This window comes from Eurosta solidaginis, chromosome 1, assembly GCF_040869045.1.
Source record: "Eurosta solidaginis isolate ZX-2024a chromosome 1, ASM4086904v1, whole genome shotgun sequence".
NCBI lineage: Eukaryota > Metazoa > Arthropoda > Insecta > Diptera > Tephritidae > Eurosta > Eurosta solidaginis.
Genome location: NC_090319.1, coordinates 52,327,828 through 52,348,325, shown reverse-complemented (window position 1 = coordinate 52,348,325; position 20,498 = coordinate 52,327,828). Strand labels below are relative to the sequence as shown.

The 20,498-nt window shown below is 38.7% G+C and overlaps 1 protein-coding gene across 2 annotated transcripts in view; it reads right to left on the bottom strand.

Annotated features, from left to right (window-relative positions):
* The window catches only part of Nlg4 (Neuroligin 4), a 735,191-nt gene that overhangs the window by 64,975 nt on the left and 649,718 nt on the right, over positions 1-20,498 (bottom strand). For both annotated transcript variants that reach the window (XM_067789474.1, XM_067789484.1), the window contains exon 12: positions 12,046-12,538. In XM_067789474.1, the coding sequence (XP_067645575.1) occupies positions 12,084-12,538 (455 nt within the window). In that variant the 3' untranslated portion in view covers positions 12,046-12,083. The remainder of the gene's footprint in view (positions 1-12,045; positions 12,539-20,498) is intronic.

Below are 20,498 nucleotides of genomic sequence, written 5' to 3'. Positions count from 1 at the left end.
TCTGAATGGTGTCGGTAGCGACGGGCTGGATATATATGGGCACCTCAACAAACATCTGAGTGAACAGACCATACTTCCCAAGAACTTAAAAAGTCATCTCCGTAAGTACTATGAAGAAATCCGGCACTTAAGAATTCAAGAGCATGACAAGCCACTCAGAGACATCCATAAGAAGGTGTCGGAAAAATACGCTAGAGATTGCGCGGTGAACCCCGTTTTTAAAGACAAATACCCTAAGCTCGCAGTTGAGGAAAGCAACCACCCCGGAGAAACGCGTGTTACTCTGACTCAACTTCGACCTGGATGCTGTAATAGGTTAAACTCTTACTTATCCAAAATCAATCCCGACATACCCAATGCCTTGTCCAAACATGACACCAGCCATCTTTTCAATTGCAATGTTAGCGTTGAGGTAGGTTCATTTAGCAAAAAGAGGTGGCTGGTGTACAAATTGAAAGCGGCAGAGATTTTGCAGCAACGATATTTCAACGAATCAGAGCTCATAGACTTACCTGATGGCAAAAAAAAAAAAACTCTGGGTTATCAGAACTTAATTTCAAATAACCCTGAAAACGTTAAGACAACATACACCCAGCCAAATGATCAAACCCGACAAACATTGTTTTGATTTTCTCTATCTATCCACCTGCCACTCCTATGTTATTTCCTTCATATTTCCTCTCCCCTTAGAATTTTCTAGTTTACTTTAATTGGCTCATTCGATTTCCTTATCCTTTTCATTCCTCCGTAAATCATCCTGCTTTTCCTTTTATTTTTCCAACATTACTCTTAATCTTATCCGCATTCTTAATCTTCATGTCAACCTTTTTTTACTACTTTGTCTCAAGCCATTACCCTTATTCTTACTTTAACTCTCACTCATGTTCTCTTAACTTTTTGGACTTCCTTCCAGCTTCCTCTACTTTTACTTCTTATTTCTGTTTTTGTTTCTTTTGTCTTTCATGTCTAAATTTCCGATGTGGACATCATGGAGTTTGGATTTTTTTGCACATAACATTACTAAGATAGTAAAAAAAGAGTACCAAAAATGTTCCCTCCCTAAAAAAAAAATTAAAAATAAATGTAAGGCGCGATAATCTTCGAAGAGATTTTTTGCCGACCCTCTTCCAATTTGCGTCGTGCTCCTTTTAATTTTTCCTTCAAATTTGCGGGACGGGACCTACATGTTTCATGGCGACCCCGAATGGCATCTGCATGGCAGACAAATTTTCACTGAGAAGCTTTTCATGGCAGAAGCACACTGCTTGGGGGGGGGGGGGCGACCCAGCTAAAGAAAGCTTTCTCTTAAATGAAAAAAACTTGTTTCTTAAATTTTGACGTAGCATTTCTCGGGGTGTAAGCTAGGATCCTTGGTGTGGTAGCCGGAGCGCGCTCCCACCACATGACCGGATTATGAGGGCTGTAATCCATCCTACGTAAGTTGTTATCTGATATATTATTTCTAATTGCTGTTTTTATGTACAGACCCCTTTTTCGCTTTTATTTGGAATCCAAATCTATAAAGTTTTAGTTGTAAAAATGGAGATTCGTGCTATTAGCGAGCTTTAGGCTTAGTGTCGTAGTGCTTTTGTTTAGCTATATTTTATTAAAATAATTTGTAAAAATAAACGACTGTGAGTGCACAAATAAATCTATTTGTACTATGGCACTATTGTGAATATTTGATTAGAACTAACACTGCATTACCGGCAGTTGCTAGCATTCGGCAGATGGCAGTACAAGCGCCATTGTTTTTATTGATAGATGATTGATTGATAGAACAGCTGATTTCTGTTGATATTTGATATGAGACTTTTAAATTTGTTGCGCAAGATGCGCACGGGTCCAGCTCGTATCTTGGTGATAACATAACTTTACACTACCCAATTGAGCTGACTGGTCCTGGTTCGGTCTTAACCTCAAAAACCGATTAAACAACTACTGAAGATAGAGCGTTTTTAAGTCTAGGGCTGAACTAACTTATAAATATCACTTTAAGAAAACCAGTAAGAATTGTTAATATAACAAGTTTTCGTCAAAATTAAAACAACAATGAAGGTGTTAATATAGCACAGATTTCTGTCAACATAATCGTATGAACAAAGTAGTGAGCGTCACGAGCAAAATTTTCTATTTAAATTTAGCTAAGGTACATGATTGAGAATCTGTAATTTTTAATGAATATTATTAGCTTGCGACCAATAGTTTTTCTTCTCTTGAAAAGTCATTTCTTTCTGTGTACCATAGCTACGCCCCTGCCTCAATGTTATTCACTTCATCTATGTTGCCCTTGCAAAATTTCTCTTGACTGATTTCTTTATCAACTTGACTTTAACGCGCTTCAGTTGCTATTTCAATTCACTCACTACGGTGCTTCTCTTTTGTTACTTTTTCTTCGCTAGATGCGATTTTGTCTTACTCTTGTTTCGTACTTAGTACTGCAGTGCGATTAATGCAAAATTCTTTACTGTATGCATTAAATCGAGTGAGAAAGCAAAATATTACGCATACATACATAGTGAAACAGTTGAATATTGCTTTGCGCATTAGTTTATTTACGGACGATTGACTTTTGTTCAAGGACTAAAGCAAATATTTATAAGCCTTTCAGTCCATTGAAGCTGAATTGTCAACATCTTCATCACTTCACTTTAATTGACCTTATAAATATTTGGAAATATATTTACTTACTTACTTACTTAATTGGCGCTTAATCGTCTAAACGGTTATGGCCGTCCAACAAGGCGCGCCAGTCGCTCCTTCGCTCCGCCAACCGGCGCCAATTGGTCACACCAAGGGAGTTTAAATCGTTTTCCACTTGGTCCTTCCAACGGAGTGGGGGCCGCCCTCTACCTCTGCTTCCATAGGCGGTTTCCGATAGAAACACTTTCTTGACCGGAGCATCATTTTTCATTCGCATAACATGGCCTAGTCAGCGCAGCCGCTGCGTTTTAATTCGCTGGACTATGTTGATGTCTGCGTATAGCTCGTACAGCTCGTCATTAAATCTTCTTCGGTACTCGCCATCGCCAACGCGTAGAGGCCCATAAATCCTTCGAAGAACTTTTCTCTCGAACACTCCCAAAGCCGCTTCATCTGCTATTGTCATGGTCCATGCTTCTGCCCCATATAGCAGGACGGGTACGATAAGTGACTTGTAGAGTATGATTGATAAAATACATTAGGCTGTGAAAATTTCCTACAGCCGGAAGTCAAAGTCATCACATTTGCAATCCTAAACACTGCCTTAAAAAGCCGATGACTTGTGCAGACAAAGCTTTTTCGTATACGTTATTGTAATGGTAAGCCGTCCGTAAGTACTCTTACTGCAGATTTATTAGCTCGTACTTTCCCTATCCAAATATTGCCATATGTATCTTGAAACTTAAGAAACTTTCTGCTTTGTCAAGAAAAAGTTACGCTGAAAAAGATGGGAGAGCTCGACCTGAGAGGACAGGCCTTATTTATCCCCTTTTTTTTGCCCTTTTAATTATTGTTCTATTTTTATCCAAACACATGCAGGTATGAACACTATTTCGTTCATGTGGCTGTGGGCGAAGATGGTGGTGAAAGATGACGTGCTAACCTGGAAAGCAAGCATACCTGCTTGCCACCGCTCCTCGCCACCCAAGCAGTCAACCACGTAGCAACACATGGAACTACATGAGTACTTAGGTTAGGTTGAACTGGTAGGTCAATAAGGACATCACATAGATTGAATGTGTCCATAATGTTATCAGCATTTGTTTGACGACCAAACGGAAGAACGCCAATCATGCGCCAGGACATGTGTTCTAGAATAACTCCGTCCTCTTGGTAAATACTAGCAGTTTTCTAGGACTCGGCTAAATTGCTGCCTCGATATCTGGCAACTCTGCCTCCCCTATTAGCTGGAGCTTTCACCTGGCGAGCGCAGGACATGAACACAGAACGTGCTCAACCGTTTCTTTCGGCAGGCCTAACTTTATGCATGTGACGCCAAAAGGCAGTGTCCAGTCACTATGCCCATCGTGAGCTTTAAGTTGTCTATCTTCAGAGATATGAACCACTTTGTGAGTCTAACTATAGTAGGCTTTGCACATGATCCTAGAAATTTTGCAGCCGCGTTTTTGTCCACGCCTTTTCTGCTTGATGGATCATACGCAACTCCTGTCTCCTTTTGATTTCTCCCAAACGGATTGGGACGTATATCGTCGACTCAGGGCACTCTCCTTTGCCAACTCATCATCCTTTTCATTACCTTCTATCCTTTTATGACTGGGAATCCAGTAAAAATGTATGGTCCGTCGTGAGCGAAGTTTTTCCAATGCTTCTTTGCATTCCAGAACACTTCTTGATGAAGTACTGTGTGAGATAATTGCCTTAATGGCAGCCTGACTATTAATATATAAATTGACACGAAAGCAGCTTAAGCACGCTTCCTCCAGAATTTCTGCTGCTTTCTTCACTACCTTAATTTCCGTCTAAAAATCCCTCCAATGATCTGGCAGCTTGTAGGATCTCTTTATTTCTGGGTAGACATAATAAACAGCAGACACAACTTACTTACATACTTACGTAATTGGCGCTTAACCGTCTAAAGGGTTATGGCCGTCCAACAAGGCGCGCCAGTCGCTCCGCCTACCGGTGCCAATTGGTCACACCAAGGGAGTTTAAATCGCTTTCCACCTGGTCCTTCCGAAGGAACGGGAGCCGCCCTCTACCTCAGCTTCCATAGGCGGGTTCCGATAGAAACACTTCCATTTATTGGCAAGATTGATTCTTCGCTGGATTTCAGTGCTGATGTTGTTGCTAGTGTTGATGCTGGTTCCTAAATAAACGAAGTCTTTTACTATTTCGAAATTATGGCTGCCAACAGTAGCGTGGTTGCCAAGGCGCGTATGCGCTGACTCTTTGCTCGATGACAGCAGGTACTTCGTTTTATCCTCATTCATCATCAAACCCATTTTTACCGCTTCTTTTCCCAGTTTAGAGTAAGCAGAACTAACTGCGCGGGTGTTTAGGCCGATGATACCAATATCATCAGCATATGCCAGTAATTGCAAGCTTTTATAGTATATTGTTCCAGTGCGGTTATGTACTGCAGCTAATATAATTTTCTCCAGCATCAAATTAAAGGAATCGCACGACAGGGTGTCATCCTGTCTGAAACCTCGTTTAGTTTCGAACGGTTCGGAGAGGTCCTTCCCAATTCTGACTGAGCTGATGGTGTTGCTCAACTTCAGTTTGCACAGCCGTATAAGTTTTACGGGGAAAGCAAATTCAAACATAGCGGCATATAGGCTGTTGAAGGCGGCTTTAAAGTCGACGAAGAGGTGATGTGTGTCGATTCTCATTTCACGGGTTTTTCCAGGATTTGGCGTATTGTGAAAATTTGGTCGATGGTAGATTTACCTGGTCTGAAGCCGCACCGATTAGGTCCAATCAGCGGGTTCACGGTGGGCTTCAATCTTTCGCACAATACACTTTAAAGGGTCTTATATGCGATATTAAGAAGGCTGATTCCACGATAGTTGGTGCATTTTGCAGTATCCCCCTTCTTATGGACTGGGCAAAGAACACTTAGATTCCAACCGCCGGGCATGCACTCGTCCGCCCATATTTTGCTAAGAAGCTGCTGCATGCGCCTTACCAATTCCTCGCCGCCGTACTTGAATAGCTCCGCAGGCAATCCATCAGCGCCCACGGCCTTGTGGTTTTTCAATCTGGTTATTGTTATTCTAACTTCGTCATAATCGGGCGGGGAGACATATATTCCATCATCATCGATTGCGGGATCGCAGACAGCAGACACAACCCTTTCCATTAATTTGAAACGATCCGTATACACGTGTATATAATGTTCTGCCATTTCTGCACCTGGCACCAACCCTCTGGCTCAATTGTGGCCCCTACACGAGTACTTGTTACTCAAGCAGTATTTACATACTTCGAACATAATATGAGTATCTAAAGGTAGATTGAATATATCTGATAAAGCAAGCTTAAGAGATGACCAGCTAAAGTACGCGCTAACCCTACTCTATATGAAAATCATTACCGTAACTCAGCTTTCATCACATTCGAACTTTTTTCCGAGTCATTTAAACTAATGAATTTTACATCAACATGCCAAGAGATGATGCATAGTTGAATAGCTGGAAATCAAGTGCATATCTTAAATAAAATTTGCGACGATATAAAGGAAGAGGTGTCGGTAAAGAAGAAGACGAAGAAATGACATAGCACATTAAAAGCAAGCTTGGCAACAACTGAGAGTTAACGGTGTGTTAAAGCAGAAAAGAAAACTCTAAGGAGATCATAATTTTACCATTTCCAGCAAACTTTTTTTTTCAATAGTTGCCTTTGTTTTGAAAGTCAACGAGCTAAAATTTTAAGAGGATATGGATAGAAAAAAACACTTAAGATGTTGTATATTGAAAAGGAGAAGAGGATGTGTAGGGTGAGGCGTATGCTCGATGTTGTGTGATGCAGTGATGCGATTTTGGTTGGCACTTGTGACGATTTTAGTCAACCATGCAAAATGATCAAATCTGTTGGAAGTAAGCTGAACGCGCCTTTAAGGTAAGTATGAAGATACAAAAGTTACTGTAAATACATGCATAGGTAACTTAAACAAACACACAAACACATACACAGATATAGTTGTAACTGGCTAGCCAATAGAGCAATGCAATCTGCTTACAAGTACTTGTAAATATGTAAATATTTTACGCAACACTTGCACACGAACGTTTACTGGAATATGTTAATAAATTAGCCACAAGCCCTTTTATGCATCTGTGGAGATAGTTTAACGTGCACACACACACACACACGCAAGCACTCATACATATACACACCTTAAACGTGCCCAACACTTTCTCTTTGTGCTTTTGATGCAAAATTTCCATTGCAAATTATTATTCAAGTGAGATGCATTGCATAAATTTAGGCGTGTTGGCCAATGAATACAAGCAGCTAAAGCTCGTTAAGTGACAGCCGTCAAACAGCCAGTCACACAGATACACACACACACATTAATGTGGCCAAACAGGATGGAATCACGACAGTAAAGTGAGCTTTGCATTCAAAACAACGAAGGTAAAAGGAATGCATAAAAGGCTTTCTTCAGCAAGTAGTAGCGTAAAGAGGAGTCGTTGGACTTGTCACAAAAGTGCAGCAGCCTCAAAGACCAAGGAGGAACGCCTTTTACGAGACAGCGCTGATGTGCCCATAATAGTTATTTAACGGTGTGGCATTTGGTGTTGGAACGAAAGTGATGGCTGCTCTCTTATGCAAATTTCGTTTGGAGTATTAGTCTTCAACCTAAGATGCGAGAGCGGTAAAAATGTTCGTTGATTCGTGCCAAGTTGATGTAAGTAAATTTTAGAAAGTTAATTTAAGTTAAGTCAGAGTTAAGTTTGGATACAGAGGCGAGCTCTATAGCTACGCTTATGCCTAGGCCCTAGGCAGCCATATCGGGCATAAGTGCAGAAATAATGCAAGTTGTGTTAGGATAGGTTTCAGCAGGTAGCCCTTCAAAAGCAGTTCTAAAATCGAGCTGAGGCTTAAAAGCTCTTCTTATGCATAAAAAATTCAATTCTCACAGGAAACCAAAAACAAAAAAACAAAAATTAAGTGTATTAACCTTCAGTTTAACTAAGTTAAGTAAAGTTCAGTTAATTTAAGTTGAAAAACCACTCGGCGCCACCAACAAGTAAACTGAAGAGCTGAAAATCACTTTTCATGGAAGTGGATCGATCACTCTGCGAACACGTGATAAATGTGGGCATAGAAAACTTTGTAGATGCTCTCACAATGTAACAGAGATACCAGCAAAACCTCGCTTTCTTGTATGGGCATGAAAAAATGTCTAAAGAACTCAACCCTCTCACTGCGCAGGTATTTGGTTGCATGTGTACAGCAAATGCCTAGGTGTAAGAATGTTTCCTGATGGAAGAAAACACGGAGAGTTCTCATTTGAAAGGGAAAGGAGACATATACTGCGCATTATTCTTCCGTCCCAACAAACGATCGCATAGCTTTCGGAGATGCCACTTTAACAAAAATGCCACAGCAAAGGTGCTAGAGGCGCCAAAAATGCTCCTCCTCTCCTGGAATACTCCAACAAGGTCTCAAAATATTTGCAAGATGTATTGAGAGATTGCAGAAAGGAGGCACTGACCTTTGAAATGTACGTAGTGCAGCTTTCTTCGCTTGCATATGCCAAGCTTTACTTGCCGATTTGCAGATAATTTGGTGTGAATAATAAGCTCAATCAGTTGAACTTGGTCTGTGGATGACAAAAACACAGCACATTCACCATCTCAAAGTTCTGTCCTTTTTTAAATGGTGCTGCACACTATAAAGAATTGAATCAATTTGTGGCAAATATAGGCGGTTGTCTAAGATGTAGACATCGTTTGTCAGGAGGTCCACTGCGGAAGTGACAGATATAATAAGGTTAGCAGATATATGAGTCATAAACGTGAGGTATATGCGTGAAACTAAACATGAAACGAACGTAGAGTGCTTGCGTAACTGAAGTGCCGTCAAGCAGTAGAACACATTAGAAGCATTAAGGGATTTAAGAAGTTGTGTAGCGCAACTCTTTCATGGGATTGCCAGCGCAAATTATAGCTTCTCCAGCAAACGTGGATTTGATGCTACGGTTGAGCTAATACCGAAATGATGTTTTTTTTTTCAGGAAGTGGAATGAGTGATTCTGCTAAAAGTCAACGTGGCCTACACAAGCCTTAAAGGGATGCATCAAAGAGGTCTTCTGGAGCAACCGAAGAGGAAAGGTGAAGAGCAGCGAATCAGACTGGAAAAGGAAGAAGTGCGGTCGAGCTCCGGTTCTAAGATTGTATACCAGTATCCGAGTTCCAACATTAACTTACGCTAAAACCCTGTTGCTGAAAAATTTGTTAAACAGTACCAAGTGCGCGGAAAAATATGCAATATTTAGTACCACATGGTCACAAGGAATAACAGCCTAACTCTAATACTCCCACTTAGGACTTAGGAACATATGGTTCTAAGTGTTGCATATTGATGGAGTTTTAACGTTAGCGATTGTTGGAGTTCGGGGGCAGGGGACGAAATATGAATGATAATTATTAAACTACCTAATTAATCAGCGAAGCTACCTGTATAACTGCTACGCATATGTGAACAGACGTACTAGGGATAGAATTAAATTACTACTTAAGAACCCAATACGAAAAGAAGGGTACCAGACCAGAAAGAAGAGAAATTCATAGTCGAGAAACGATTTCAAAGTCCCAGATTCTAGACTCGAAGCCCAAATATAAAATTGACCTAATGAACTTTCATCTGGAAGACCAAGGTAGCAAATCGGCAGCAAAAAGATGCACTTAAGATATCTGCCAAAAGCCAAGAAAACGTTACAAAACGAGAAAGAGTTAGTTCAATTGTCAAATTTGGTGGTATTGTACATAGAACTTCCTCAAGTAATGTTGAAGTCGAAGACGCCATGGCAAAAGAGACAAAACAAAATGATCTTGATTTAAATTACAACAATCATCGAGCAGCGGCAACGTCAGCACTGCGTCTAAGGGAGTTGTCGTATTGGAACAACAATACAACAGGACACTCAAGTATACTAAGCAAATACAATTTTCTTCCTCCTAGCACGGATCGCTGTGCCACCACAACAGTTGTGGAAACCAACTTTAATATAAACACTGGGTATGACTGGACGAAGTCAGATAAGTGCCTTGCTATGAGAAACAGCATTTCCATATACACGGACGACTCCAAGCCAAACGGTAGAGATGGAGGTGGAGTATACTCAAGGGACCTTGAACACCCGCCCTGCGTCAGACTACCCGACCACTGCAGTGTATTCCAGGCAGAAGTTGCAGCCATAATGGAAGCCGCAGCTAGGATAGGGACATACAATGTCGGCAAAGAAATTTTTATCTTCAGCGACAGCCAAGCTGCCATAAAATCTCTGGGCTCCCACTAAACTGTCGCCGATCTCTTCAAGAGATGGCTCAACAGAACCGTGTACACCTCACATGGGTCCCTGGACATAGGGATATCGAGGGAATGAACGAGGGCAGATGAACTCGCTAGGCAGGGTACAACCAGGCAGGTTCTTCCTGGACAAGAACGCTTAGGTATGCCCCTGTCCACATCCAAGCTACGGCTAAAAGAGCACATCTACCGTCAAGCCGACGAAAGATGGCTACAAACACCGGGGTATCAAACAGCGAAAGAAACCTGGCATAAATGGGATCCTAAAAGATCCCGTCAAGTGTACAACCTAAGAAGGGACACAATTTCCACACTTTTGGGGGCACTAACGGGTCATTTCCTCATAGGTAGGCATGCAGAAAGGTTAGGAGCGCCTTATCGTCGTTGCTGTAGGAGTTGGAAAGAGGATGAGGAGGTGATTCACCTCATTTGCAACTGTCCAGCACTAAGCGGAGCACGGCAGCGCTTTCTGGGAGCTCCATTTCTTGAAAATCTGAGCCAGGTTGTGGAGCATGACGTCAAGGGCCTGGTAGCTTTCATCAGGTCCTCAAAATGGTTCGAAGAGGAAAGGTAATGGTGTTTTCCGTGGTATCACAACGGGCCTAATAATACTGGCCTAAGTGTGCCCTCGGGCAGCCACCCTAACCTAACCTAACCTAAATTACAACAAAATAGCTTTTCCTATATGACGAAATAGAAAGTTCTTTAAGGTCTGTTGGCGAGATAGTCGGCTGCATCGAATGAAAAGGTTCGGCCACTTTCAAAGAAGTTGGGTAGGGAACTCGGTTCAAGACTGGTAGACAATATGCAAACAAAACTTTTGTCTGTTTAAAATTAATCTAGAAATCACCATACTCTAAAACTTAACGAGATAATCGATAACGAGAATGCGCAGTTGCATAAGCATCCTTAGTTGCTCCATTTTTGAACTTTGGATTAAGTCACCCCACTAAAAGGCCTTGGCAATAATCGGACAGCCTAGCTCAGCTCCACTATTAGATCCATTTGTTTGGGTTTATCCGCAACTCACCTGCGCTCCACTTTATACAGACAGCATAATTTCCTTTTCAAAGTATTTCAAAATAAGAACTAAGGAACCGTATTTCTTTTCTTCTTTCTCATAGGATTAAGCCTACATGGCAGATTTCTGTTTAACGAGATCCGTAAAATTTTTGAAGCTATCAAAAAATAAAAGCAACACACCTAATCTAAATTAGTCTCATTTCAGTGATCTAAAGTGGCGTCATTAAAACCAAATTACATTTTACTTCGTGTGATACCCTCCATACCCCCGGCTATGATATTTATTCAAAAAGCGTAGAGGGGAGATCATTCCTCTCTGAAGCGTTTTACTTGTATTTTTTTTTCATCGCTGTCGCCCCTATCTACTGACAGTTCCGCTGCTCATTAGCCTGTGAATAAGTTCAACAAGATTTTCTTTGACTTTCATGTAATAAAACTGATTTCTTGATAACGCGATATACATATGTGAATATTTCACAGCAAACATTAAGAATCAAAAAAAGTCAGGAAATAGTCCTAATTCGCCCCTTTTACACTCACTATCGGGTCTATTATGAGTCTGGAATGAGTGTATATTCATTCACGCAATGATCGTTCGATGCGAGCCTTTTTGCATAGATCTTTTGAACATTATGTGAGTCCGATGAGACCCCTATTACGCTCATAAACAGCTCATAATTTGTTCTTATATGACTCTCTTCGGAGTCATTTAAGTGCTTTACATTAGGGATTAGGATTGGCTACACCAGGGTGGATTTTGAACGCATGGCATAACAAATGGAGAAGTATATCCTCAATATTGGTTGGAAAAGGGGAGTTTCGAAGGAAACCTACAAAAGTAGGGCATACCGATGTCAGCTCCAACTAAATAAATAGGGAGCGCGATAGACCAACCAGAGTATACTACCGAGGCACTGTACCCTTAGCTGATTGCTAAATTATTAGCACTCCGATAATGTTTGAGGGGTTTGAATTTAACTTCAATACTGAAACATTCAAATAAGACCTACAACAAAAGTTCGTTAGTTTAACACTCACCAAGACGACTATAATTCCAGCTCGAACACCGATACCTATCAGACGCGCATCTCATCCATCGCCGCTTGTGGTACTTGTTGCTGCAAATGTGTGCTGCTACTACCAGCAATACCGCTTGATGTTGTTGTTGTCATGCCGATGCTATCAACAACCGTACTGCCATGTGCGTGTGTATGTAAATGATGATGTGAGTGTCCTTTACTAGAGGGTGCGCTACTAACGCCACTACTACTACTGCCATTTGATGGCGTTTGATCCACGAGATTGCTAAGCATGCCTATATTGCCGCCAGTGCTGGCACCAACACCAACACCACCACCATTACCACTTCCAACACTACTATTTGTAGGCGCTGAAGAAGCAGTGCGTATAGGTGGGCGTGGCGCTCGTATATGTTGTTGTTGTTGTGGGCCAAGCCCTGTTATGATATTGCCATTGGGTTGATGTTTACCACTCATTTGCTGGTGCTGTTGTTGTTGTTGTTGTTGAGCATCTGCAAAGATAGATAGTGGATAATGAAGCAATATATTTAAATAGAATAGTTGCAATAGTTCTATATATTTATGTGTTCCTTTAGGGCGGGCAATGCTTTTCGCTGAAGTTTATCGAGGTTCGCACACACCTTTGAGAGATATGATCCATATCAAAAGTTAATATCATCTACATGCAGATAGAGCTTATTTGTAATTATAATTTTGTGGCCATAAGCAATAATCGTCCAAGTCGCATGTAAAGGAGAGTAATTGGGTGAGATTAGACTACTCAGGCGATTCGATGAGGGACCCGTAAACCTTACGGCTTACGCAGATGACGTTGCAATTGTCATAAGTGGAAAGTGCCTTCCAACTATTACCTCTTTGATGGATCGGGCGCTTCGGATGTCGGGTTCACAGCCGACACGGAGAAGACGGTTATGGGTTTGTTTACAAAGAGGCACAAGGTCCCAAATTGGACCAGACCTAAGTTAGAAGGGGTGACCCTACAGGAGAAACTTTGCACAAAATATCTAGGAATCATCCTAGACAGTAAGCTGTCATGGAAGCTCAACACAGAGGATAGGGTGAAGAAGGCCTCAACGGCACTTTATGCATGTAAAAGAATGTTGAGGTGTACGTGGGGTTGTCGCTCTCTCTTTCTCATTAGGATTTTACAGTGATTGTAAACCCTATTCTGTACTATGGAGTTCTTGTTTGGTGGAAAGCCACACAAAAAACAACCTACCCTAAAAAATTAGAGGCGGTATGAAGACTATTCATGCTTAGCATTACAGGAGCCCTGAAAAAACCCCCCGCACTGTATGCCATTCTACACATTGCACCTGTAGACCTGGTAGCAAAGAATATAGCGTTAACAACTGCAACCAGGCTCAATGCCTCGGGCAACTTGAGCGCCAAACATAGTAATATAGCGTCGTCAATCACAGGACGAACAGACTACCTGATTCCCTATCTGCGCTTCGAGGGATATCTTAAGGCCACAATTGAGGTGGATGGTTGGCGCAAGGGCACTAAAATGGCGGACGAGTCGATACATGTGTACACAGATGGTTCCAAAGTGATGAAAGCAGTAGGGTCTGCGATATATTGTGCTGATCCTGAAACAAAGAGATGCCAGATTACTCTAGCGTTTTCCAAGCGGAAATATTAGCCATAACTAAAGCGGTATAAACCCTGGAAGATAATAACTTAAGCTGCAGCCGTGTTAACTTTTATATTGAAAGCCAAGCATCAATTAAGGCAATAATCTTGCATAGTGCAGAATCGAGATTAGGAATATTGAGTTCGGGTTTTGAAGATCATCTCGATAATCAGGGGTGATGGTAGCGTGCTGATGGTCCTGGGTTCACACCCCGGGCAAAGCTACAATTTTAGAAACAAGTCTTTTTCAATTAGAAGATTTTTCTAAGCGAGGTCGCCCCTCGGCAGTGTTTGGCAAGCACCCCGCGTGTATTTCTGCCATGAAAAGCTCTCAGTGAAAACACATCTAGCATAAAACAAGTAGGTCCCGTCCCGCCAATTTGTAGGAAAAATCGGCCTATAATCTCTTCAGAGGATATTCCCGCCTTACACTAATTTTTCTATTATTAGTTATGTCGGTGTGAGAGGTAGAAGAAGTGAAAGTGGGAGTGAGGATGGAAGTGAAAATGGGAGTGAAAGACGGAGTAGAAGTGAATCAAAAAGAGTGAGAGTGGGAGAAAAGTGTAAATTCGCGATGTCTCCGTTAAAACGTGAACGGGGTATCCAATATTTGGTATGCAGATTCCATATATTTGACCGGTCTATGAAAAGCTGGCTTATGACTCAAAAAAAAAAAAAATTACTACTACTAAGAAGCTGAAGAAAGGCATTGTTTATCTTTAACAATTGTTTCTCGCAATTTCTTTTTTGAGTCATAAGCCAACTTTTCATAGACCGGGTCACATATGAAGTTGTTTGGGTGGAAGAGGTGGAGACCGTGGAAGTGGGGGAAGGAGTTAGAGTGTTAATGAAACCAACTTTTTATTCCCAATGCCTGTCTAATTTTTTAAAAGGGGTATCTAATAATTGGTATTTAGATTCCATATACGAAGTAATTTCTATGGGGAGATTGGGAGTGGAAAAGACAGTTACGGAAATGGGAACGACAGAGGGTGTGGAAATGAGGGTGGGAGTGGAAGTGAGAATGGGTTTGTCAGTGAAAGTGAAAATTAGAATGTGAAAGCAGTGGAGATAAAGGCAATTAGGAAAGGACAGGTATAAGAAGGAGAAATGGAAGAAAAAGTAATAAAGTTATAGTCTATTCGATAGTATGGAGAGTGAAAGAGGGAAGTGTAGTACACTTTTCATATACAGGACAGGGCAACGTTTGCCGGTTGGTTTTTTTAAGGTTAATAAGCCAAGTGTTTTCCAGTTCGAGCGAAACTTTGCACAGTTTATTTTTAGACCACAATGCATTATTTTCCGTCCGTCATAAGAAACTTTGTTTTTAATGTACAATTCGAACACGATCTTGTCATTTACCCTTTTGGCTCTAGGCTCCAAGTTCTATACAGCAAAGATAAGGATTTCGTGATTATTGATAACAAGCGCCTTATTATGAAACTCAACTCGAAGTAAATTTTTCCCACAAAAGTCTATGTAAGTAATTTCACCACATTCGAAATGCATTTCCATTCGAGTTACAAAATAAGGCCCCAGCATTTGCATTTAAATTGTTTCCGATTGTGTGTCTATCATTGAAAAGCTAATACCACAAAATTGACACTGAAAAGTATGACCAAAATCGCCCAAATTAAGCAATGTAAATAAATATATATGTACATAGAAGCATACAAATTAGTATTATTTCTGCAAAGATATGTAGGTCGAAAATCCTTGTGTAGAGATTTGAATACTCATTGTTCTATTTAAGCTCAGACGTTCGTATAGAGCATGGCTGCAAACCAGTCCGTTAGTGGGTTGAAGCACTCATAAGACCCTTGCGCCGATACATGAACTAGTTCAAAAGTAGCCCGCTTCTATTCAATTCAAATGGGACATTTTTCACCTGATTTGTTGATATAAATTAAAAAGATACAAATATTTGTTTTATTTCAAATTTTAATATTTAATAGTCCAACGAATTTTTCTTTCTAATGAGATAGAAAGACATAGTAAAAGAATAAGAAATAAAATAATTTAAAAAAAATTTTAAGTTAAACGGTTTTATTGAAAACAATACTTTCATGAAGTAATAATAATATATAAAGCTAGAAAATAACTAGGTAAGTCCTAGGTACTAGTCAACACACTCCTCATCAATCTAGGGCGTTGATCAGACAATCAAATAAAAGCGTTGGGCGCGTGAAATTTCTAAAGGTGTTAGGCGTAGCAAAATCTGATTAAGGTTCAGTTGGTCTTACTTATGACTATCAGTAGAAATTTGACGCGTCCAACGCTTTTATTAATTGTCTGATCAACGTCCTAGATTGATAAGGAGTGTGATGATAAGTACCTAGGTCCTACCTAATTATTTTCAAGCTTTTCGTATTATTATTACTTCATGTAAGTATTGTTTTCAATAAAACCGGTTAACAATTTTTTTTTAATTATTTTATTTTCAAGTTTTTAGTCTTTATTTAATTGCCTATTATTCCTTATTCTACTTATTTCATTTAGTGACTCATCATTACAAGGAATCTTTCCTGACAATTTGTTACAATATAAGCCCTCAATACATAATCCTACCAAAGACTTTACTCGACTTTGCGCCACGTATGCTTCTCCCTCCTCCAACTCCAAAATATTATGATGTCACTTCTACCGGACTGTATGTAATATTTGTTCCAATTATGAGCCAAATCGGACATCATAGGTCGCTCTCTTTTCATGTATGTATTATGTGTTCTAAATATGATCCAAATAGGACCACAAATACGATTTTTCTGAATATCTCGATCCTTGCGCCACCTAGCGGCGATTTTTTTTTCATAGGTCGCTTTCTATTCTTGTATGTATTATGTGTTCCAAATATGAGCCAGATCGGATCACAAATAAGATTTTTGTGAATATCTCGATCCTTGCGCCACCTAGCTGCGATTTTTTTCTTATTATTTCATTGTCATCAGGTTCTGAACTATATTCCAAGTTTCAAGCTTGTAGCTTATCGGGAAGTTACTTAAATTTCAATTACAAAATTCGTGCCAGCCAGCCATCCAACCAACCAGCCGGCCAAGTCAAGCTAAATAAAACCGTTTAAAAAACATATATTTGACATGATATACCTAGTACAATTTGATTCAAAACCCCGTTCGGTTCAAATCCGGTTTATAGCTTTTATTCGACCTGAGGCCAGTATAGTAAGTAACTGATTTTGTAACATTGTGCTCTAATTACATAACAAATATATAATTAAACGAAATAACTATATATGCGTGGTGTTGAATTTCAAACGCACGCAAAATTTTACGCATCGACTGAATTTATATAAATTATATACAATCACAAATACAATGTAAATTACTTTTTTTCTAATTGACCTAGTTTTAGAGTAAAGTTGATTTGCGTATAATTATTTTTTTTGAACATTACATGGATATATACCCAAATTCATAGGTCTAACCTACTCTTTATAAATATTTTTTTAAATCATTTATACTCTCTCTTTTAGTATCAATACTTGTCTATGGCATAAGGTTGTGCTAACAAGATTAAAATGTTTTTTTTTTTGTTTTTTTTTTTAAGTTGAAACTGGGTAAAAATGTAGTTCTTTCATTACTTAGAGGTGTGATATATTTAAAATTTATTGAAAAATACTATTTTGAATGGAATACTCGACACATGAAATTGGGTATACACAGTATGCATACCTAGTAGATATTGCAGCGCATTTAAGGAAATTTTTAACAATTTTCCATCTTCTGTTATAAGTTCGAATCGCTGAACTGTCGAATAAATAACTCCAATATTCGGTATAGCAAAAAGTTCTTTATTTACAAGTCTAGTGTAGCAGCACTTCACAATTAAAATACTCGCGCTCTTCACTTATAGCGTCGTAAAATCAAATTGATTCATTATTTTTCAGCTTGCGCTGCTTTTATGCTTTCAGTAGCACTACCTTGTTTATTTCTCGTTTCTTTATCGCATCTTTGTTTATTGCGATTTATACATGTATGTATGTGAATAATGTCATTCTTGCAGATTACATGTACAGGGAACTATTTCTCTTTCTTTTTCACTCATAGCTGCTGATTCCATGTATGTGAGATATTCTCTTTGCTTTTAGCTTTGCTGTTTACATGTATGCGTGGCTGCTTGCTTTGCTGTTGTTGTGTATTTATTAATTAGCAACATAGTGACGTATCAAACTGCTAATATTCGGTATATTACTCATACGCCGTGGCATCCCCTACTAAGAATAAAGCAATATCTTTATGCAAATGGCGTTAGAAAAAAATATATATAATTGCGATCATTAAAAAAATCAATTTCTAAGAAGAAAGAAAGCCTAAGTGTGGATGGAACCCAACAACATATACCCAGCTGCTGATTTTCAACGAAAGCATTTCAGTTGTCTGTTTTCAGTGACACGATTTTTTCGCAAATTAATTCGGTTTAGTACAATCCGCGTTACAAACCGAATACAAAATAATGTATGTAATGTATATTTAATATATATATTGTTCGAGACTGTAGTGTATATGTTTTGCATACTTAATAGTGCTAAGTACATTGTACGAGAATGTAGAAGAGACTTTGAGTTGTATGCTGAAATGCTCGTAACATTCAACGAAATGTAGATTCTACATTTCAGGATTAGAATAGCATATTTTCAGAATGTTATTTGGACATTTAAGGTCTCAGTTGAGGATATTTTTGGAATGACTTTGGTGCTGTTCTCTAACAAATTCGGAACTTGCTTCGATTTCAGTTAGGACTTTTGCTGGGATATTTCGGTCTACTTCGCGATTATTTTGAAATTGTTGTCGGAACTACTTTGGGACTATTCGGACCTTTTTAGTAGAGGCACAATTTCGATATAAGAAGAGCTTCATCTGATTGTTATCGATAGCGAGCGAAGATATCGATGATTTATCGGTTTCATATTGAAGTGTTTTCCGTAACTGTGTTATAGGGGGGGGGGGGGGGGGGGGGGGGGGGTCGTGAACACCGTTATTATCGATAACAACTATATAAAACTATGATAAAAAGCGCATAACTTTTCTAAAATGTATCTTTTCAATTCCGAAATTAAAAAGCGATAGCAGCCTTATAACAAATTCTTACTCTTTCGATAGCTAATCAATATTTTTCGATTAAAAGCCATATATTTTCGATATAAATGGCATTCTTTCGAACAAAGTCGGCAATTTTTAGTTAGTACGATCACGATTGCCCGAAATCGTTTACCCATCGGTAAGGTTTGCTGTCGATAACACTTCTTATCACAACACTTCGTTAAACAATTGGTTAAGTCGTATTCACACCTATGATAACAAGCTGATAACAAAAAAACTTTACAAATGGACACAATCGATTAGGCATTCATAAGCCATTGATAACACAGAAGTTACCAGTAGGTAACGGTTGTTATCGATGTATATGTTTTTGACATTTTACTGATGGTCGTCGAATTAGCATATGTGAGTTTCATTGGAACAAATTCATAACAAATTGGTGTATCGTTGAAAACAAATTGACAAATTTTTGATAACATATCGACAAATTTGAGGAAACTTAAAACATGCTGATACAAATGTATACCACCTTGATAAAAAATGTATAATTCTTCCATAACAAATCGATAACCTTTTGATAATATATCGAAAACTTTTCGGAAAATTTCCACAGTAAATCGACAAAGTTTCGATAACAAATCGATACATTTTGGTTAACGAAATGACAACTTTCGATAAGAAATCAATGTCTTCTCTATAAGCAATTGATAACCTTTTGATAACAAATTTGTACCACCTTGAAAAAAAATCGATAGTTTTTCGATAACAAATCTATAAATTTTTCATAACATATCCACAGCTTTTCGGAAAGTTTCCATAATAAAACTTGAAACATGCTGATAACAAATTTATACCACCCTGATAAAAAATCGATATTTTTTCGATAACAAATCGATAACTTTTTGATAATATATTGACAACTTTTCGGAAACTTTCCACAGTAAACCGAAAACGTTTCCATAGCAAATATATACGTTTTTGATAACAACTTGACAACTTTCGATAAAAAATCAAAACTATTCGATAAGAAGAACGACAAAATCTATAAATTTCCATAATAACCCGATAACATTTCAATATTAAGTCGATGCATTTTCAAAAATAAACGCATAACTTTTTGATAACAAGCCGATAACTTTTTGATAACACGCCGATAAATTTTTGTTAACATATCGATAACTTTTTGATAACAGACCGATAGCTTCTCAATTAGAAATTGATACATTTTTATAACAAAAACGATAACAAGTTTACAAAATTTCTATAACAAACCGATAACATGTGGTTAAAAAACCGATAACTGGTTTTGGTTTCGGTTTCTCATTCTTCCTTTCTGCTGCTCTCTTTTTCCTTTTTTCCTGGCCTTTCTTTTCTTTCCACTACCGCCACAAATTACGTCCGAACTTACCCTCGCTTACATTCTCTAGTCACACTGCTGCTTTCAAAATTTCATTGAGGTTATCGAATTTATTTGAATGCGAATATATGTTTTGCTCTTTTTTTTATAGAATTTAACGAGTTTAAAAAATTTTCTTTTGATTGATTTAAGCAATCGATGGCTGAAAAATTAATTATAAATTCATAATAAAATCCCACGTGTTAAAAAAAAATTGCAAAATGAAAAATTTATCTCACAAATTTATTTACGAATTCCGATGAATTTCTATTAATTTCTTTACCAAATGTAAATTCGACTGTATGATTTTATTAAACCCAGCGGTCATATTCTAACACATTCGATTTAATAACAAAACTCATA